We start from the raw sequence: 23,491 nt of genomic DNA on the forward strand, positions 1-23,491 counted from the left end.
ATTTACTCACGAGTCAACACTAGTCTTTGTAGGCTTCGTTTAATTACGCCCTGCAGACTCGCTAGTTTGAGGGGCTTTAACAAGTTCATAAGCTTCTTACCTCTCAAGAACGACTTAAAACACATGAAAGCTTAAACACTTGAGTGGGTTTCTCAAAAACACCATATTTGCGCTGTCTTTATAAGATTTGGCCACTTTATATTAGCTCCAATTACATCAGTTCCTTCTGAGGAAGCCACCAATGATCTGATGGTTAGTGTTGGACAAACATTTACTGTCAATGTACTACGAGCATCAGGCTCCTGGAACGCATGAGTAAGACATTGAACAGATCTCTATCATATATCATCATGGTTGTTTTCCGATGACAACCGGGCAATTTACGTGCCTGTCAGTTTTTTTTACCCTGGGGAAAAAAAATGATTTATTCAGACTATAAAATGTCTATCCAGTAAAACCAAGGTTTATTAAAAGAGTATATTATCGGGTGACATGTCATCGAGTAGAGCATCATAAGTTTTCAATTGAGTTAGGAGTCGTTACCCTGCACTCTTAAGGAACGTGTGGCTCTTGGCAGATGCTCAGCTGGCACAGACTGTGGATCTTGATTTCTTCCTAGAGTGTCAAACGCCTTGGTACTAACAAATAAAAGCACACATTTCAATCGTGTCTATTGACTGAAACTAAAGTCTTATGCCGCAGTACAAGTGAAAGGTCTGGCCACATTGGTGGCATTTCATGTTGGGAATCGTAAGTGCAGACATGAGTATGAATGGAAATGATGTATGAATGAAAACGTTCTAACAATAAAAAAAAGAGCGAGAGAGAGAGAGAGAAATCAAACAGATGAAATAAATCTGGAAACAGCAATCAATCACAGCAGAGCTTGAGCAGGGAAAGCGGACAGTTTACAGACACATGGGAGCCAGTATTTCAGCCTAAAAGCCATGACATACTGCATGGCTCCTGCCTGTCTGAAATCCCCAATCTTTAACACAAAACCCGAGTCTAAACTCCAATTAAGGGTTTTTGACTTTCATTTGCAAGCCTCTCTTGACCACCACTACTTATGGGTGGAGGCGAAGTCTGTTTCAAGTATTTGACAAAACATAACTCAAAACGCTCATGTATCAATTATGTGCGCTGTATTGGAGCTGCATGTGTGGTTTTGTGTGAAAAGAATAGTAATTGTAGTAAAGGGCCATGTGTGTGTACAATTGCAAGGGCGGGCGGGGGTGATGGAGCCTGACACAATTTTCTTTCTATATGGATGGCGTCAGGCATTTTTACTGTAGCTTCACTGTCCCCCTCAGGACCTCTTCACTCGTCGTAATCTCGAGGTTCTGGGCACATTTTCACTTCCCTCCTCCCCGCCTGTGAATCTGGAACTAATCGAGGCGCCTGAGGATGCAAGCTTGACAGATAGGCCCCTCCGACTTGCGGCCGGCCTGTTTTGGTTCGTCTGTGCTGTGTTATTGCTTGCGAGGGGGAGCCTTTGGTTCCGTTTCCCTGGAGTAAGCAGCTCTACTTGCGCTGTGGTTTCCTTGTACTCTGCGACTGGGAAAGCCTTGGACGCTGCCTTGGTTTCGTCTGGAGGAAGGGGCGGCGGCGGCGGCAGACGAGGCTCGTGTTCGGATGTTTGCGTCAAGCGCTCACTGGCGCGAGTTGGCATTGTGGCTGAAGATCCTTTGAGGCCTGTCCTCTTGGCCTTCGGTGGGCGAGGGTCTTCGGAATCGCTGGGTTTACCTCTCTTGCTTCGCCTGGTTCCTGGACTGATTTCAAGTGGGTACAAAACTGCTGAGGCCAAGTTTGGCTTCTTCGTGTTGTCTGGGGAACAATTATCATTTTTCCTCTGATAGGTCAGGCTTTGGTTCTGAGTCACAGCATTGGAGCAGGGTGGTTGTTGCTCAGGTTTCTGAGGGGCCATACTTCCAGTACTGCAGACACTCACTGTTGAGCTTGTGTAGGAGTTCTGAGCATCACGTGTCCCGCTTTGGTCTTCAACGCAGGCTCTTTGCTCAACTTGCTGCTCCCCCTCATTGGGATCCCGGTGCTCTTGCTGGACATTAGATTTTTGGGCTCTGAACAAGACAAGCAGATACTTGAGCATCCTGTCTGACTGGAGGGGTCGGAAAGTTCTGAATTAGATCATACTTACATCTTTTGAAGCGCAGTCTTCTTTATTTTTGTGGCGCAGTTGAAAGACTCTTGGATTTCTCCCTCTCTGGAAAAATATTCCGATCTGCTTTGTTCGCTCAGCTCGGTCTAGAGAGGACAAACAGAATCCGTGTAAACAAAAAATATTATCCCTGGAAACCTTGGGAAAGTTTTGGCTCTGCTGCAGACAGCTGTCATCTTCTAGCAGTGTCGGACAACATTCAACAGAATGCATTAAAAAAACCACACACACACACAACTAGATCAAGTCAAACCCAAAAACCTGCACTGAATAGGACTACGTAAATTTATAGTTGATCGAAAAGGTCCATGTGTGTAAAGCAAAAAAACTTTATTACCGTTATTATTAAGTATATTCAACTTTTTCATTGTATTTTGACCCTCGCTACAAGTCACTGGAATACTAAAGTCAGAGTTGAAGCCCTTTTACCATTTACGCTTCCATGGCTTTAGGCTTTTTTTAATGACTTTTTTTTTTTTTTTAAATGATCGTGTAGAGTAAGGCATTTTTTTGTATAGTACAGCTTTTAAAAAAAAAAAAAGACCATGTATAGTAATACTTATTCAAATGACCATAAGACTATTTAAAAATGGTATCCTAGCTAGTATTTAAAATTAGAACCCTTTCAACTACAGTCAGAAAGGGAAACAATGTAACAAAGGTCCTGAAAGCTATTTGTGGGTGTACTATATTCAATTATCATACAATTATATGTTGACATAATACTGTGTCCTTGAACCAAATTAAAAGTAAAACCATACTATGGTTAAAACATTATTTTTCAGATCATTGCTAGACTATAAAGTGGTTGGTAAACTGATCAATCCAATATGAGAAAAGCCAATGTGGTGAGCTCTGGCTTGCCAAACTGTCTCCAGTCTCCAAACACATTAGAGGAAAAATTGTTTGTGACAGTTACATGAAATGGAAGAAGGAATACGGAAACTGGGGCATGGAGTCTGTGACCAAAAAAAAAAAAAAAAAAAAGAAGACTTGAAATGCATTCATATTATTTGTTGTGTTCTGGATTGAATGGAGGTGAAGAATGCGACACGGGACACCAAGCTACAAATGGGACAAGATAACACAGAATAAAATGGAAAAGTGAAATTTGGAGGGGGGCTCACATTAGGAAAGATATTCCCTGAGTTTGACCACTGCCAGCAAGCTGTCCATCTTGCCCACAAACAAGAATGCTCACACAGGAAGTCTTCCACAGAATGTCTTTTGTGCACAGATTGAGTCACGACGTGTAGGCAGAATGTCAGTCTTTTACGATCGTTTTGTTATTCGCTGGGGGATGACAGCCTTTGGATTGGGGACAATGACCCAAATACAAGCCCATTCCCAGCCAACACACCAAGAACAATTCTGAGAAAGGTGTGGGTGCAGTCAAGTGCACTGCAAAGCCTTGAATGTCCTTTCATCCGTTTACTATGAATAAACGGCGTTTGAAAATAAACTTGAAAGAAAAATCAACAAGAAGCCGATAGGAGGTTCTCTGAGAACGATGCCCGTCTTTTTGCGTCGGCGCAACTTCAAAAGAGTGGCAGAAGGAAGGAAAGCGAAAGAAGTTGGATATATATAGAGACAGAAAGATAGAGACTGAAAGTCGGTGACGGAAATGGGATGGTTCATCACCAGGGGTGTCCAGAAATTTCACTTTGTAGCAACTGGTGGAGGGAAAACAAAAGATCAGTTGGAGCATCAATAATAATAATAATAATAATAATAATAATAATAATAAGTCTCTACATTGCCATAACATTTAAACCTGTAATGTCAGTTCTATTGTTTATAGTGAGGCTCTGCACCCCCCTGAGACTTCTTAATTCAATGGAAAACTAACTACAGATATTTTGATGATAATGATGATATAGGGCTGACATGACCCAAAACAAAAAACACATTGAAACAATTTAATCCCTCACTCAAGTGGAGTGTTGAAATGATTTTCATTCAAATGCCTGAGAGCAAAATTATCGTGGCAAGCATACAAAAGGATTACATTGGCACCAATAATAATGATGATAAGAAGAAGAAAAACTTTCACTGCTGGAGCAGAAAATATCTCCCGCAGAGAAGCGAGTCCACTGCCTCCGTCCCTCACACTAGTGAAGAAGAATGCCCTGTTTGTCTAAACTCACCACATTTCCCTTGCACAAAATCAACAAACATGCTTGGGCATGGACTGGTGTTCGTGGATACACCCATACTGTAAGGATTAACAGTGTGCTCTCGTTGTGCAAAACAACCAAGGCTGCCATATGACACGAGACGGGACAGAACCACGTGTAATCTCTGCCTGCACTCGGCCCAGGTGGAGATCGCACGCTCGGGTCCCTTGGGAAAATTGCAGCGCAGGCTGTTGTGAGACAGCAACAACTGAGGCGTACTGAGGTGATGAGTAAACACAAAGGCCCATCCAGAAGAAGTGGTGGAGTGTGGAGGGGGGGGCTGTGCTGGAAACACATCTGCTCTGCCTTTGATCCAAACTTCTGCAGCCCAGCATGCCGCTCACCTCCGCTGCCCACTCTGCGCCAGACTAGAAAACAACGGCCACAACGCTAAACACTTGCTCTTCCTTCCCATGCTGCCCTACCCACTGCTGGTGCTGACTCACCATAGGAGCAACTCTTTAAACAGGATTTGAGTGGAGAAAGGTCAAGGGAAACTCTCATAGCAAAGTCTGTGCCTCGTGCGTCCAAAGTGCTGCGCTTCACTAGTGCTTTTCGACTAATACAACAAAATGGATTTACATTGCCCAAAGTATTTGCTTACCTGTCTTGACTTGTGTATACATTTGAATGGCATTCCATTCGTAATCCAAAGACTAACATCATAGTCCAACCTTTGCAGCTAGAACAGTTTCAACTCTTCCAGTCCAACCTTTGCAGCTAGAACAGCTCTTCCATAAGGATAAGGGGCGTGTTTATGGAATTATTTTGACCATTTTTCCAGAAGTGCATTTATGAGGTCATCAAAAAGATGTTCTAATGGGTTGAGGTCAGGATTCTATCATGGCTCATCAAGTTCGCCCACACCAAATTCCCTCATCCACGTCTTTATGAACCTTGCTTCGTGCTCTGGTGTGCAATCGTGTTTGAACAAGAAACGGGCCGCAATGGTGGAAGCATAGAATTGTGCAAAATCTATTTGGTATGCTGAAGCCTTCAGAGTTCCTTTCTTGACGGGCCAATATTCAGGACAATTTCAGGCCCCTTTACTGTTCTCTGAATCTATAAAAATCTATGCGTAGGTGGCATTTATTTATTTATGTGTTTACAAACGGAATCCGCTAAGAAGTTGAATATTGCGTTATTTCTTTGAGTATTTGTATATATATTTCAGAAACAGACAAAAACAAAAAATTATAGGGACAGCAAAATACCAAACTGTTCCTGAATAATTATGGCAACTACGGCAATCAGATTACTGTTCATTTGTTGTTTTTACAGGAGGATTTTTTTTTTGTGTGTACGGCATAAAAGGCAACATGTCATGTTTCACTATAATATAGACCACAAAAAGACTATGTTTATTTTAGACAGCAGGACAATCAAGTCTTGACACTAATTCTAAATGTCCCTGAATTGTTTTCAAGTATTTAAGTTTAAGACATGGAAAACTGCCTGTGATGTAAACAAATAATTGTTTTTGTCAACCAAGTGCAAGGTCCACCACAAAACGTCTGCTCTTCAATTTCACTGTATGTACTGTATTAGCCCAAGAACCACATCCTGGGGAAGGGAACGCCATCGACACCAAGGCCTCCTTGAACTGGAAAAATTGGTTGCACTGAACTTTTCACTGATGACTGTGCTCCACCAAAAATATTACAATCGCCGCTTTCATTGAAGGCCAAACTGCGGAGAGTGCGGAGACATTTCAAAGAGAAACAACAGAAAAAAAGCTCACAAAAAGCAGCGGGCTGTTGGTCGTGGAATGTAATGGGAGAGATGTCCATCCTTGATGTGAGTGCCAAGGTGAGAAGCTACACCAGCGATTCTCAGAGTGCACTGGGGAGTTTGAGATCAAATGAGCACCGGCCAAAAGGATTGTTGTCCGTAATATGAATGGACAAGAAAGAACTTGAGGGGCTTGTGATATTGGCAAGAGTGCAACATGACATATGCTGCATGCACTCCAACAGGAAATACTGGAAGCAAACCACATAATATCTCACTTCAGCCAATTGAATCTGCCAAATACTTCTTTAAAACTACAACGTCAGTAAGCATCGTATATTCAAAGTACACATGACTTTTATAAGTAGCGTGTATCCTGCTAGGCATTGTGACATTTCATGGGGTGAATGGACAGTTTGTTATTACGCTGTATATTTAAATGTCTTACGTACATATGGAGGATAAATTGTTGGTAATTTTGAGTTAAGGAAAGAAAATCCCACAATGGTCACTCAAGAGGGGCCCACCAAAATCCACTCAATCAATGAGAAGCGAGCAATAGATCTTTCTGGTAGAGCCTGTCATTTTACAACAAGGCAAAAGTTTTTTGATACAGTAGAAGGGCGACCAGAGGATGGATGTTGTCATTGCTGCAAAGCCCATGTCAGAAGAGCTCCTTTAAAATGCCCTTAGAATGTCAGCTCACAAGAAATGGGGAAAAATACATGTCAACCGGTGCAGATGTCTCATGTTTCAGAAATCATTTGATTGTAGTGACTGTTTCAACGGAATGTGCAACATGGGTACTTCAATCATGGGTACCCAGACTAATCTGAAGTTATTTCCGTTACCATTAGGGGGTTTTCCTTTTTATTTTTCTTCTTCTTGACTTGGAGACCACAAGCATATGCTTGGGAGCTGCCAGGGATCAAAATATGTCGTAACTTGACTGCTGCAAAAATATATCTTGCTGCTGTGGTGCTTTTGAGCAAGGCTCTAAAACTTGAAAAAAAAAAAAGGCTAAATGAAAATTTCCATTCTGGCGCTATGAAAAGATCCGTAGTTTTGCTGTTTCCTGTCATCATTTTCCAAGCAGGGTGCAAATTCCTCATGTACCTCCTGCTGTCTCTCTTTGGCCTTACTTTTTGAGATTTTTTTTTTTTTCATGTATTATTACTTTTCTTAGAAACGTTTTCTAACATTTTAAACATTTCTGAAACAGTCCTTAACTCCCTGTCAAGACCACCATCTATAAAATGACAGCAATGCTTGGCAACGACTTTTTTTTGCAGAGTCTTCTGCCAGGCGCCTAGAACAGGAAATATAATATTAAACAACACTCACTGTGGTTGAGCTCGGTTTTGTATAGTGCACTGCGGCATCCTCTGGACGGCTTACACACACAACGTAGCGCTCAGGAAACACACGCAATTCTGCAGGCAAGAAAAGTAGTAACACAGATCATAATAGTAAATAGTGTGGTCTCATCTTTGATCGTGAATCAATGTCAGACAGAACAAAATGTGGTGGGAGGGACAAACCAATACCAGTTACGTTCCCTCAGAAAATATAGAAAATGACAGCGTATGTCTCCAGCCGCTATGTTTTATGAGAAAGAAAATTAGTTCTCAAGAGTGTTACTTTCCATCATTTAAAACAAAACCGTATTGCCACAACTGCATCCGATTTTGTCCTTCGTTCATCTAAAAGGAATTTATTTGCGAATAATAATCTGAATTCTGCTTGTTTTAAGTTACATTGAATTTCAAATGAGTCCAAATTCTTTAAAAAAAGATGTAAAAATAACCGGTATAAGACACCAAACAGATCTGTAAATTTTAAATGGGCTGAAAATAATGTACCAGTACATCACTGTGGACCCAATTAGACAACCTCTGACCCCAAAAGACTGACTAATTTGATTTGTAACAGACCTGCAGAGAAAACCATCATCTCATTCTGCAGCAGGTCAATATCATCTTAACATCCCCTCCCAGAGGGAGCAGATATTAAGTTTGCTGACAGGAAGGGAACTGTGTTGGTCCCATGAAAAGGTGGCTAAGGGTCACGGACACTACATGGGCCATGGAGCTACATTTCCACTGCACTCGTAGACAATTTCTCTCACTCGCCGTCTCACAGTGGCCTCTCGAGGGAACCACTTAATGTGTGCTGGTTCCCAACAACACCCAGAGCAGGTAGAGACTGGACATAAAAGTAAGTGAGGGGGAGAAACATCAACATGGAGAGTCCAAATGACTTGGGTCTTTCGGTGGGAAATTTGGCTGAACATGAGTCATTGAAATTTCTGATTCTATGGTAATTGATTTGAAAACATACAGATTACATACCACCCTGGTGCTGCTTGAAAATACATCGAAGGTTGAAGTGGCGCTTCAGAAAATTGGCGACTAGGTTGAAATTTTTCCCTACAAGAAAAAACAAAGATCAGTTTAAACATAACTCTGAGGATTTCACAGAACAAGAAGCGTAAGGATGGAAGATTTGAGGCACTTAGGATACAGTACATTATTTGCGGTTGACTGGACAGAGCTGCTTGACTGACAGGCTGAGTAGGATAAGCAGCACAGAACATGAATGAATGGATGAATCCTTCATCCAATGAAACTCAGCACCCAGAACAGAATTTGGACCAGAGCACCCCTCGACCAATCACAGACTGAGGGATGTTTTAGTAAATCATTTTCTCCCTTGAGAGACTTGCAGAAACAACAGCCGTATTGTAGCTGCTCAGGTCCCGCAATGGCCCAAACCCCTGACTAAAAATCTTAAATCAATTCATATTACATACAAAAAATATTTTTACCTTCATTTAAAAAGATTAAAAGATTAAAGTCCCAATGATCGTCACACACACACCTGGGTGTGGTGAAATTTGTCCTCTGCATTTAACCCATCCCCGTGTGATTTTAATCCATCCCCTGGGGGAGAGGGGAGCAGTGAGCAGCAGCGGTGCCGCGCTCGGGAATCAGTTGGTGATCTAACCCCCCAATTCCAACCCTTAATGCTGAGTGCCAAGCAGGGAGGCAATGGGTCCCATTTTTATAGTCTTTGGTATGACCCGGCCGGGGTTTGAACCCACAACCTTCCAGTCTCAGGGCGGACACTCTACCACTAGGCCACTGAGCTGGTTTGTTACCCATATCCTTTATATGCCATTACCTTAATATGCCACCACTTCCACTTGATAATTTTATTGCTAGGTTGAATGTCCTGCAGGCATGTCTAGTGATGTGAATACACACCCACTGCCAAAACCATTCTTTTTTGAAAAGCTTTGTTGTCATAAACAAACCTCAAAAGTAGGCGTGATCTTAGAAACCTCAGCTCTATTTCTCATGGAAATTTCCTCAAGTTATGCAAGATACGCCGGGTAGACACAGTGGCCTGTTGCCTAATCTGCTAGGAATTTGTTGACTAAAAGCAAGAGTCCAGCTAACAAGCTATACAGTACATCTTTGTAAACTAGCTCTGAGTACTCAAGTGAGCCGGCTCATCGTATGGAAAAGCCAAAGTACTTGAGTAAGTTAACTAACTTAAACATCCTTGTACCTGTTTCCGTATTAGATTTATATTAGTACAGTGGACCCCCGCTATTCACCAGGGATACTGATCGGGCCAGCCCATGAAAAACAAAAATGACTGATGACGCCCATTGGAATGTATTGGAGGAAAAAATATACATACTTATTTCAACCCCCCAAATTTCTGTCATGTGAATGTAACGTCATTTTCAGTCATATTCAGCAAGTGCTAAAATGGTGTCCACGTGAGATGGATAAAACATGTGGATTTGGTTGCATAATTCATAGTCCACAAAGGCAGCATTAAATAGAATACTATGGTTCGACTAACGGTGCCACATACAGTAATTGTAAAAAAAAAAAAGACTTGACTTCCCCTATGAGGCTTAAGAAAATGCCCCTTGTTTAACATGAATCAGTTTTAACACGACAACCAGGCTAGAAGAGCGTGAAGATGCATGTTTGACTATTTTCCGTTTCTCTGTTATCTGATCCAGCACAAAACCTCTAATTATCAGTTTCAAAAAAGGAAAAAGCAAAGTTGTTTTTGAGATTCTTTGGATAATGGTGTGCAGTTACTCAGATAGCAAGCCACAATATTGTCAAAGGTCTACAATTAAGTTCACTGCCTAGTGCTAAATGATTCGGAAGGATAAGCTTGCTGTCAATGTGACAGAACACGTCAAGTTAGACCTTACTGGAATGTTTCTGATCCCATCGGCAATTTTAGGCACGACGCCTCGAGCCAAACCCAATTTAAAGAACTCAGTCAACAGAACATACAATATTATCCCCCAGAAATGAGACGGGATAATAGTTCTTTGCTCAAATGAGATTCCGCAAAACATCTTTGAAGACATGACAGGAAAAATAATTGTAATATGATGTCTATCTGTGAGCAATGTTACTGTTCTCTAAAAAAAAGAGGAAGTTGAAAGGGAAGGTGGGGCCCCCAGGGGAAAAGAAGTGAATAGCCCCTTTATATTGATTATCACAGTAGTGGTTGAATAAAAATAATCATACAATCTTGCATGAAATAAATATGGCCACTCAGGAATATTAAAAAGAATTAAGAGTGTTTGAGCCCAAATTTAGTCTTACAGTGCACATGGGTCAACGTCACACGCAAATCGCTTACGTCCAAATTTGACCAATTGAATATTTTTTATCACACATTTATGCTGAGCAACATGCTGATCATAAGATTAATCAATCAATTTATTCCGGAAATATAAGATGCCTATTAACCATTCTGGCGGTCTATTCAGCTGGAATGCAGATTTATATTTCAGGGTCGTTTTCCCGGACCATAAAAGCAACAGTGACCGTTCCAGCTCAAGTTTCCTTGCACATTCATGGCTTCCTATGTTTTTAGAAGCTTCAATTTAATCCATTAGTTTTATGTCTATTCTCATTGCATTCCCTGGTGGCTTGAGTTTGCCAATTCCCAGGACAAGCTTGATGGGGAAGTCTGGACACAGAGTTGGGAACCAGTGAAACAGCAATGCCAGAGACATCAGCTGTTCCTCCAACTTCATAACGCTCTGCACATCACAGAGTTGCTCTTGGCCCTCTGCCCAGGTTCTCTCATGCTAAGCTTACATCCATGTTTCTCTCCCACAAATATTTTCTCGGTACCTCCTTTTGACAATGTGAGGTCCCATTTTGTGGCAACTGTGGCCGACAGTGGTGAAGAACACAAAAATGCACAACATTTCATTGGTATACGATTTAAGAAAGGATATGATTGTTTAAATCTTTTGAAAGCCCGTACACAACAATGTTATGTTGGGTTAATCAAACTGTAAGCTAGTCATTATGTCATGTTTTCAGTCATGTGGTAGATGACGTTGTAACCACTTGTTTGGACGGACTCTAGCCGTGGCGTAATATATCACAAGACAAATACAGAAAGCCCACGGGTGCCGAGGCTTAAAAAGTGTACTTGAGGCACACGTCCACACAAACAAGCGCATATCCTTCCAGCTTTCACCACTTCCTTCAAAACAATGAGAGGAAAGGATAGTCAACAAATCAAAAAGACTAATGAGGGCAATAAAATGAAACGTGCATAGTGTAAGACCGAGGCACTCAAAGTTAGTCAAAAGCAAGGAACGGGGATTAGACTTCACGTGTTGTAGTCCTATCCTGATACATTTGAGCACAGTCACAGCATAGCCAAGATGTCACCACCCTCATTCCTGCCAGATCCTGTTGCAGCTACGACCTATGCTGCAGCTCTTATGCAGTCTAATCTTACAACAAGGTGTGGCATTCTTAAAGTTTTTTTTTTTTGTTGTTGCCTGTTTGTATTAGGCTTTAATCTAACTTTGGTGTGGGTGATCATTTTTGACACACCTGTGTGGGCACGTCTTGTGATCTACAAAAGAAATGTTTGAATAGCAGGATTTGTTCTTCTCTTGGTTCTCTTTGAAGAAATGCATGTTGGAACAAATTCTTGAATAGGATTAGACCTAAAACTAATGAGCAACATTTTTTTCTATGGATGAAGAAGAACAAATTCCATGGATGCAGGCTTTATGGAGCTTTTACTGTAGCAAAAGTAAAAATGAAACATTTAACTTTATGATTTCCAGAATGCAGGAACATCCCATGACCAAAGTTGGATATCTCTCCAATTAAGACTTTTCAATCCATATATCGATAGAAGTGTGCTTGTACATTTTTTTTAACTTTAAGAAGCAGAAAATCATCAAAAACATGATTCACGCCAGATTACTGTCGAACTTTTTGAGGTGGATTCATTATTTTGTGTACCAATGCACTCACATCTTTTACATCAAAACCGATTTTACGATTCCAATCTGTTTTTGTTACACCCTTAGTCATGACATGTTGGGAAAACAAAGTCCTGTGGACTCCTTTTTGAACAGGAGGTGAATCAGCAAGACAGCCAGACATCAGCACCTAAGAATCCTGCTCTTTTGACTTATCAGCTTTAAAGTGGGCCCCCTCCCTCTGTCCTCAAGTGTGGGTGGAGAGTTGGAGCTTACAGCGAGTGAGAAATGACGGAGGGAAGGATGAGAGAACATGAGGAAGTTACCCACATGGAAGTGGGGGCTTTCCTGGAAGGACATCACCCTGCGTGTAACTGTTGTAGCAGAGCACTCTGCCTTATCGTCCTGCACGACCACCTGAATCAATATTTGCACCACGGCTCAATTTAACATTTGGGTGACCCCTTTGACGCAGTTACAAAACACACCCCAGCATGGTAGCTCAGGCCAGCCCATAATGAAGCATGTGACCAAAGTGGTGGAGAGTATTTTGCAACATTTCTACAAAACCTAATTAGTCTATATTTTATGTTTTTTTATGTTATGGACATAAGACAGGAGGATTCATTTTGTTTCTGAATTTAATTTATGCAGTGTGTTGCAGTCGAAAACTCATAAGCTAACTCTCCTTGGATAAGAGTGGATCTACTTTCTGGGTGCAGGATGAAAAACAGTCCAACTTCATTCATTTCTGACAAAGTCGGTCATTTACCCCAGCATCCCTGGGTGTTGGGGGGAATTACTGATTTAGTCCGTAAAAAGAAACCCTAACAAACATGGAACTCCAAGGTTTGGCTACCAATGTTGAATATTAGATGAATTAATTATAATGGAACTTTGTAAAGCAATAGATGAACTAAAAATGTTTGAATAGCATGGTAGAATTTTGGTGAAATGTGTTATAGGGCACTATGAACATCTTGTCATTTCCTTACTGTAGAACGTGGGGCAAATTTAGCGCACTGCCCTGAAGTGACACTTGTCCACAAGCAAAGTCACACGGCCACAGGGAGCACATGACAAAGGGACATTTCTCCAGACCTTAAAGTAACAGACAGAAAAGGAAAACAAGAAAACACTTAAGTTCAAGAGAGTGTGTGCAGTACTCCCGCATAGTTTGTGGTGAACGGTCACATGAATGTGATCCGTGCTAAGGCTCAGGCCCTAATTATATGGGAAAAGAGTGGAGTGTGACAGCTATGGTAGGGATTGTGGTTATGTGTTAAGAAACTGCAGCTGACCCCATGGACGAGGTTAAGAAGAGAAGTAAGGACATGAGAGGAACTCGGGAATATAACAGGAGAGGATATGCCCAAAAAGTAGCCAAAAAAGTGAACGGCGCGTGTGATTATTTATTGGGCTGTAGAGTAGAGTCAGATTGACGTATAAGAAAGACAGGGCACATAGGCCAGCTTCTTAAGAGCTACATCAACACCACATAGCACTAGGAGGATGGGGGTTGCCCAGCAGGGGCCAGAGACAGGAGGGTGAGCAGGAAGAAGAGAACGCTCGCTGCAGCGCCTACGCCGATCAAGATCCATTCTGAGCCTTGGAATTCCTTTGTTCCCGTCACAGGTCTCTGTTTCACCCTTGGCTTAATCTTAGACTGCCATGCGCCTGGTAACATAGAGCAGGGCAGGTAAATCTGCCACTGGCATGCCTCTCTATTTACAGACAAGTCCCTCACATTGCAGCCACTCACATAAATAGTAAGAGTTGTGGTGGCTAAGGGCGAAACAAAGAGGAAAATAATTGGAAGAGCTGCATCTTTATTTCCTAGAAAACAGACCTCCAACAAAGAAAGAATGTGGGTAATTGAACAGTTTTGTTGAAGGGATATAGAAGGGATCTGATGGCACTGAAATGCAAAGTCATTTCTTTTTTTTTAATTCACAAAATCCACATCAGACATCCGCTGCCTTTATTGGTCATTTGTAACACATTTTCCAAGAGTAAAGAAATCCAACAACACTTGTGCTTTTGCTACAATGACCATGGTCAGGCTGCCTTAAGCCCCCTTCACAGAGCTGCCAAGAGGAGTCAGTGGTACACTGAGCAGCACTCGCAAAGCCCTCTCCCACGGCTATTAGTGACCATTCATCTGGGGAGCCTGGGAAAATGCCTTTACAGCCTGTAGTGACCATGGGGAAAGAGGCTGGCAGGTGTTCCCTCCCCTCTAAGCCCTGGCACCTGTGCAGGAAGAGCAAGAAGTACCCGGCCGTTCTGCCATGGGCTGAAATGAACTCGACTGTAAGTACCACCAAGAGCCATTGTCACAGCCACTCCAACTCTGGTAGGAACACTTCTCAAACATGCCGTTACATGAACTAAGAGGTCTTACATTGAAAGATAAGATAACCTTTGCTACATACAGTAGCACTTGAAAGATACGATATGGTTCTGTGATTAATAGTTGGATTTGCAAAATGTGCTGAAAGGGCCATCGAGAGAAATACCTGACTTTGTTGAGACGTTTAAAGTGGGAAGCTTGACCTGGGATCAAAAACATGGAGATTGCAATAGCTATCAGAAAAATTGCATTTCAGTCTTTTTCTGAAATCGTTCAGCCCCGACTTGGTAATCGAGCATCCACATAGATGAGAATTGCTATGAAACGCTTACAGTCATCACAGCAAATAATCACTCAATTCCTTACATACAGTATCATATCAGGCTCCCTATTATCCGTTCAGTTTTAATATGCAATTACTCAAAGAAACATTCTTGTGCGTCAAGGAGATCGGCAGCCTCTCCCAGGATGTAATGTTTCTAGCCTTCTAAAAGTCGGGGCTTGCTCATTCTTCTTGTACAGAGCCAAACTGTTTGGTGGGAAAAGTTCTCTCTGTTCATCCCTCTGAAAACAAATAAATCACATCACCATGAGCTAATCATGGAGTCAAGTAGCCGGTGGTAAAGTTCTCTGAACACATGGATAGGCTTTTATCTATCCCAATTTAGCTGCTGACTCAAATCCAAGAGAAAAAACAACATCCAAATGGTATTCATATATGGGGGGGAAGGGTCACTTATTGTTTACATAAATAGGAAACTAATGTTTTGTCATAATCAGATGTTTACTAATCACTGTTTGGAATCTTCACAATTATCAAAGAACGCCCATCTTCTGGAAGAATAATGTTCCATACAAAACAGTTCCACAGAAAAACTTGCACAGAAGGTCCTTGGAATGTTAAAAGCTGTTGATGACTTATTTGAAGATTGTTACATTACCCTTATAGCTGCCATTAGCTTAAATGCTACAAGAACAACAATGCCCCTTCACACCAACAGACAACCTGCAAGAACCTCTGTGAGGGGATTTGCGGGCTAGCATTTCACTTGTTTGCACAACTGATGATCCGAATATTTAAAACCTACTCTGAGGTTAGGTTGACTAAGCCTCATCTGTCGTCCTCTTTTTATGCCTGCCTGCTGACTTTGCACAGTCTCCACCTTTCCTGTTCATCTACCTCACTCACAAGGGACAATGAAAGGGCCAGAAATGTCATTACACTCACTTAAGAACTTTAATGGAGCCACATCGTCCCCTTTGAGGCACTAGACCTTTTCATGTTCTGAGAAGTGAACACGCAGATAGTGTTTGTATGGAGTCATGTTCCACTGCTTACATTCTTTCTGGCATTACGACAAGACGCTTAATCATTTTTACATGCATATTTCACTGCTGAGACACATTGGTAGTCACACATTAGTTGTTCACGCAACAGAGAGTGTATGTTTGTGGCTGTCTGTTGACAAGGGCATCTGCCTGTGGTCATCATTAGTGATGTTTCCCAGATAAGCTACTGCAATCCCAAAACATTTAAGTTCTGATTTTAAACTGCATTTGGATTTTTTTTAACTTGGGTTATCTTTATCTGATATTTACATTCATTTGATGATCTCGAAAATTGAAGTAAGGACATTTTGAGAGGAAGGCAAGGACTGAATGCTGACAGCAGACTTAATAACAGCTCATACAATATTGCTCCGTGGAGTACCATAGTCTGACGAAACCTGGTTTACACTATTAATGGAAGTATCCTTCTCGTAAGCTGTCGAAGTCTCAAACACGCCTTAGGCGACATCACCCACTGGGGTCACCCATTCTGACAGGTCACATATTTTTCCATGACACTGGCATTAAAGTTCAAGCATTTGAAGTTTTTTTTTTTTTTTTTTTTTTAAATGGGAAAAAAAATAGCCAAGATGGGACCGGCTTGTTCAGAACAAACAAGCACACGGCCCCCACCATTTAAAAAGTACATTTAGTAGAATGGTGAGTTGTATAATCAGTTGTGGGATTTTTGTTGTTTTTTTTGTCTATAAATTTAAAATGTCTATGTGTAACCAGTTTGTGTCGCAAAACAGTTGGAGATCACTGTCTTAACGAAAGGCAATCAAATATTTATTGCCAAACCATTGAAATGTGGATCATAAAATGATTACCTTTCACAACAAAAGCTGAAGCAGGTGCTAGCTCCTTTTTGTGTTTTGGCTGTCTTCCTTTTTCTAAGGATTCAGTGTACTGCTTAACTCTTTGGTCCACAGCATCACGAATCAGAGCTGTTACTTCCTACAAAACAGGGACATTTCATTACATTTTGCAACATGCATGTTGTGATTGCATTTGTGACAGTGGACAGACAGCCAGTGTGGAGGTCTGTTCAAGAAGCTAGGTGAGGAACAATAAAGCCCCGGAAGAAGAATGGACACAAAGCCGAAGGTCATTTCACATTCCACGCTACTGTTTTCCTTTCAAGCCCCAAAGCAGTACAGACGCTAGATGTTCGTTCACACACACGCTTAATCACACGCACGCCCTTCTCATTGTGTCCCTACCTCGATGTCGCTTGTAGTAAACCAGCTGGCGTCCTCTTGGCTCCCCAGGGGCAGGACGTGGAGATCCACCAGCACGGCAAAGTTCCCACACTGCAAGACAAAGAGGAAGGACAGCCGCAGGTTGCTGTAGGCCATTGAGCTCAAAGACAACAAAGGAAATCAGAGTGTGAGTGATTGACAGCGAAACAAACCACAAACGACCCCCCCCCGCCCCAACTCCAACATCACCCCGGGGCTTTCATAGCAGTCGCTTCACTCTTCTTTCTCTATCGGAAAATCTCTGATCTCTTATCCAATCATCTAACCTTAAATTAGGTGCTGTCTGTTGCCTTATGTTTTCTCTCACAACATAAAAAGTTGGCTTCTGGTTTGACAAGACTGCAAAGCTTGATCAAAGTTGTGTGTATATTGATACATGATCATTGTTGATTCAAAATTTTAGTTTGATGGTGTGTCAAGAGATTTTTCTCATGTAAAATGCATGCTTTGGCGCAATCGTAAAACACTGTGTATGTATATTGTAGAGGCCTAAGAACGCGGCTGCTCAGTGGATTTCAGAAGCTCAGCAAAATTGTGTCAATGACAATAAGCTACAAGGGCCAGGGAGGCCAGAACCGACGCGGCTAGTTAACTTGCTGATATATCTTTCTCAAGTTGGCCTGATTATGGTTTACACATGAATCTGCCTGTTGCAGAGTGCAACTGATTATGGGGCTCGTGTGAAGCCTCCTACAACTAAAACAGTAGCAACAAGCATTGTCCTTTAACCATGAAAATACAGCAAACTGAAGAAGAAAAAAAAAAAGGGAGAAACAACAATTTCCATAAAAAAAAAGATTTCAGGTTTGTTGTGTCCTGGTGTGTCCATAGAAGAAAATGGCACACTCAAAGCTTTGTTTTGAGCCAGGCCAATCCCCCGGGCTTAGGTTGCACACTAAACTCAACAACCTAGTCCTGAGGTATGTTCCCAAGGCCTTGTACTCAGAATGACGTAAGTAAAGAAATTAACAGGGGTAAAGTTGAAATTTCGGATGCAAGCCAACACCAAACCCTCCATTTGCCTGGTTGAACTCAATACATTGTCAAGACAAAATGTGATTCCTGGTTCCAATAATTTACGGTCTCAATGATATCATTCATATTGTAAATTGATCTTTTTAAATTCTTCTAGAGGTGGGAAAGACTTGGTGGCAAGCAGCATTTAATGACCAATAAAGCGTAAATACAAATACACACATCTAGCAAACCCAACCATCTTGAATTTTGTCTTCACTGTCGACAGTTCCATCATGTGATTCAGCATTAGCACATTGCCTCTCTCTGTCTTTGGAAAATTTAAATTCATAATAACACTGATAAATTACCAAACACCCATAAACATTTAATCTGTTCAGGATCACGGAGCTGGGGCATATCCCAGCCAGTCACAGTGACGCATCAAAATCATTTGTAGAAATGTGAGCAAGCTCCTGCAAACTATGAATGTCAGCTCTTCTTTACATATCAGTATTCTTTTCCACCCTTTGCTCTTTGTCTCTCATCGGTCCACGGTTGACTGGCGGTCTCAGCTGACTGCCTCCAACAATTACGAGTGCGTGGGAAAGAAAACCTAGCAACAGAGGATCAGACCTTGTCCGTCAAAACTGACAGAAAGACAAGGAGGAGTCCCACGGTGAGTTTTTGAGCTGCATTTGACATTAGCTCAGCTGGGTTAGGTATCTAAACCTTTAACAAGTCAGACCTCAGAAAGTAGATACAAAAAAGACACACACACACACACACACACACACACACACACACACACACACACACACACACACACACACAGACTGTTACTATAGCACTGAACTGAAAGCTACACATCTACTGACACAAGGTGCTCTACATATCCTAGCAGGGATCACAAGATCTATTAGATGCATGGCTTCAATTTAGACGAGCTAATGTGAGCTCTAAAGAAGAACACAAGGTCAATTTGATCAATATCTCAAAGGGAGCAGTAGGATTTCCTGAAAAAAGTCTTAGGAGAGGCCTTGCTGGGTGAGTCCCCTCAAGTTATTTCTTAGCCTTTGATTGAATCTTTTACTTGGGCAAACAGCCAGATATCTAGCAAACATTAGACTAACTTCTTTTTATCACATTAGAGGAGCAAACAAGACCTGATGGAAATAAGGCATTCATGATAAGCATCAGTCTATTCTTCGCTCACAAACAGCATGTGATTTCTTCTCCGAGACTAGGGGAAAACCGGAATGTAAACTAATGCAATCACACTAATGACTGAGAAAACAATTAATTCATCAAGCAAAGGTTTTTGACGGAGGCACAGAATTCCCCTTTCGGTGATAACGTTAAAGGAGTGGGTTGAGATTTTACAAAAGGACGTTGGTGGTGAGTGTGTGACAGAAAGAAGAAGGATGCAAGTGACAGAATCTAATTTGACCCAAAAAGTCTTCACCTTCCATCACATTTCTATCATGTGGTCTAAATTTGCCATCTCCTTGCACAAAGAGTGACCAGTGGATCTCTGAGGTGAACTCTGCCATGAACTATGACCTACACTTGTGACCCCCTTTTTGGTGATACATCCACAAGCAGAATGAGGTTTGAGTGACGGCACACAAGACCCGGAAAGAAGCCAAAATATTTCAGTGTGATTGTTCAATGCCGCAACCTTTTAAAGGAGCAATCTCAGCCTGAGAGTTTAATTAACCTGCCATATTCATAAATCAAATCCACCAACTATTTTGAGTGTATTTTAAAGGTAATTGTCTGTGAGACTGTTTCATCGGTTGGGGGGGGGGGGGAACCTTTGATAACGGTCCAAGTTTGAGAGGAAGTTACTCTTTTCATGCATACTAAAGAGAGCCGGCACTGCTTTGTTCTCTGTCTTGCACAGGCCTTTTCACATTATGGATGTAAGCTGAAGGCTGAATGAGAAGCGGCAACAACAAAAAAAACGCTATTTAATACCAAATCCTTTGTTGTGCCATCTTTTGTGTGCTGACACAATGTGAATGAATAGGAGTGCGTCTTCCTACAGGCAGAGCTAAAGCTCTCGATCCTAATTCTCCCTGCTGCCAATCTTATAACCGTGGCCTGTATAAAACAGAAACCAGACAACAGAAATATCTTAAACATAAGCTCACCGCTGTCCACCGCAGGCAAAACAAGAATCAAAACAACTCCATTATATTTTCAGCCCGTAAATAAACAATTCCTGTCACGAACCCACTGATGGTTCCCTTCTGTTCTACGGGGCTCTGGACTATATCACTTTCAGTTCCAAAAACACTCTCTACCTTTCCTTATCTCCCTTCCAGACCTGGCCGTCCGCTCTCACTGCTCCGAGATGGGCACAGGGCCCGAACACTACGAGCGGCTTCATCCGCTTCCCCACCTCGTTGCCCTTTGCCTTTGCTATCGCGGCATATAAGAGCCAGACCTTCTCAGACTGCACTTAGCTCAGAGGCTAACACTAACCAGCCACAGATGTTTACATTAGATGAGAAGGGGCAGCAGATGTGGTCTCGTTCGGGAAAACTTGCATCTATCCCTTTTTCGGACTTTCTCTCTCTGTCTGTAGTCTACAAACAATGTGGCGTAGTGCACTTGATCTGTGGGTGTGACATCTATTCCACAGGCTTTATTTGACTCATTCTAAACTCTCTCTGTGAATCACCTGGGTTTCCCCGTGAAAAAAATAAAAAAAGTTCTCCACTTAGATGTTTCAAACTGTCAAAGATATAGAGTGATGAGACTCAAGAATGTATTATTATCATTGTGTACGTCTGCATGCGTCGTGTAAATGTCAGCACACCTTTTTTGATCATAAAAAAGAGACACAACCCAGGAGTGGAATTCAAACAGCAAGAACGGACAGGAATATCTTCAGGAAAAGTACAGCAAGTAAAACTCAGGCAGACACTGCCTTCAGAAATTGGGGAATATAAATTGCTGGTTGGGAGGTGTTTGGTTTCCTTATGAAAAGTATTACGTACGCTATGAAGCAGTGTTTTTTTTTCTGCCCAATGTCAGCTCCTTTGGCTACTTAAGATGGATTCGCAATGTTGGAAAACGTCAAAATGTTTGCTCTGATAGTGTACAGAGACATGATGTGTGGTCCCACATGGGTTCATCTACAGAGTGACAACAACACTAAACAGTGCATAAAACCTCTGACATGAAAATGTTCTGCGGTGCCTCAAACCTTTTCTACAAACAAAGAAAAAAAAACAACAACTGGGTTTCTGCCACCGCTTTCTACATCAGATGTTTAAATGTCGGTGGTGCATTTTGTTAATAAAAGGCAGATTGCAGGGTTCTCGAGTGGTAATGTCCTGGCAGCCAGCACTTCAATGTTTTTGCCTGAAGGCCCTTTTCGGGAGGTCTGTGAAGTAGCGGGTGACTACATGGTCTAGGCCTATAAGAAAGTGCACCCCTTTCAGTTTTGCAGACGAGGGTGGGAGCTCCTTTGAAAGAAGGGGGAAAAAAAAGAAAGGATCGTAAAACTTACTAGTGAAGAGCCTAGTAAACATAGCACTGTGAATCAGAGAACATGATGCACAAACGCTTTCACTGGACTCGGAAACTGCAACAGGCAAACTGACTTACATACATTCCAAAATATAATGTTACCACGGAGAATGTTGTCCCAGAAGCTAATCCATTCATTAAAACCACGGTGACAGTGGTGTTGCTTTTGTGAAAGAGGAGCCAGTTGCAGTGGCATCAATGCTATTGTTTAGCCTGATCTCTTCTTACATGCTTGTTTGTGGTTAGTTGGTTGAGTGTGGTTCAGCCTCTGAGCATTTTCTCAGGGAGAATAACACAACTGTGTCATTATGTGCCCAGTGGGAAGGAACCCGCCGTGAACCTCTGGCTTTTTACTCTCCCACAACAAAATGATGGTTGGGGGGTGGTGGGTGGCCTGTATGCAGGCATGCATATGAAACAAATAAAGAGGAGTGAATGTAATATCTGGTCTGCAAAGCACACATGGAAGAGTTGAGGATGTGGAGATCAGTGCAAAATGTCTGAAGCCCTTGTTCAAAACGCTCAATAAATGAAACATCAACAAGAGAGAGATCATCAGCTTTGCCTGCACTTAACAAAAACATCTGAGTTGCATTATTGCCGACAAGGAATCAAACTGAGGATGAACGACTCAGATTTTTTTAATAGAAGTCGTTTCCTGTTTGGTATGCATTGACATTCTCCCGAGTAAAGACTCAGGTGGAGGCAATCCATGTTTGACATTTGCACCAAAGTTGACCAGCGCTCGAAATTAAGTGGCACAAAACCGTCACGCTTGTATGGTAGACGTTAAACGTGTGGTACTGCTTCCCTCTAGCGGCGAAAGATTGTTACTACGAAACAATAAAATTAATAGAACTGAAACCTATCTACATAATATATAGACAGATGAACATTTCCGCAGGTACATAAAATATATTTTGTAGTTTCACCTGTGTTCCTTGGTGGAAATAGAAGCAGGCACAATCTCTGACTGTGATATGGACTTCAGAGGCTACAGTATTCTGTGCACATACAGTATGTGAGAAATAGTTTGCCAATGAAAAAGAACGACTGGCTTCGTGGCTCCAAGGTTCTGGGTTCAAATCTAGAATCAAGCCGTCCCGTGTGGAGTTTGCAAGTTTTCTCCATGCTTGCGTGGTTTTCAGCTTCATGCCACATAGCAGAAACATGCATGTTAGGTTAAATGAATACTGTACTCTAAAGACCATGCTCAAACATGGCGAATAAAAAACTCTTGAATCTCGAATGACCAGCTATGTTACAACTCTGCATACAGTATAACATTTTCTTTCCACTTACCTTAATGACAAATTTGAGAGGTGCCATTGCAGTTAATGGAGTACACTAGTTTTCGCTTCACTGCAGTGCAGGATTAATTTTTACGAATTTTCAATTAAACATAAATCCTGTAAACAGCTGTGTTCCTTTGCATATATTTTGTACTTTGCAAATATTTTGTACTCAAGGCATGCATCTACAGTAAATTTTAAGATATTTCCTCCGTTTCCTACCGCTCATAGTTTTGAATTTCTGTGCTGTCATTGGGCTGCTGAAGATGACGTCACATTTCCTTAGCGTAATCTTGCGACGAAAACCAGTGTAAACGCAGTCGCTTTTAAGGCAATAAAAACCGCGTACTACGATAATTTTCTCTATGAGTTTGCTATCGCTTGAATTTTT

At 41.7% G+C, this 23,491-nt stretch overlaps 1 protein-coding gene across 1 annotated transcript; it reads right to left on the reverse strand.

The window, feature by feature from the left end:
* Positions 1-441: 441 nt before the first annotated feature.
* On the reverse strand, positions 442-23,376 carry LOC119135061 (SLX4 interacting protein). The gene is made up of 7 exons (XM_037272387.1): positions 23,111-23,376; positions 17,273-17,362; positions 16,880-17,006; positions 8,439-8,516; positions 7,432-7,520; positions 2,159-2,265; positions 442-2,081 (listed from the first exon to the last, which is right to left on the reverse strand). The coding sequence occupies exons 1-7, from the start codon at positions 23,135-23,137 to the stop codon at positions 1,310-1,312; spliced, it is 1,290 nt and encodes a 429-aa protein (XP_037128282.1). The 5' UTR covers positions 23,138-23,376; the 3' UTR covers positions 442-1,309.
* Positions 23,377-23,491: the final 115 nt, after the last annotated feature.

Source organism: Syngnathus acus, chromosome 15 (genome assembly GCF_901709675.1).
Source record: "Syngnathus acus chromosome 15, fSynAcu1.2, whole genome shotgun sequence".
Taxonomy (NCBI): Eukaryota; Metazoa; Chordata; class Actinopteri; order Syngnathiformes; family Syngnathidae; genus Syngnathus; species Syngnathus acus.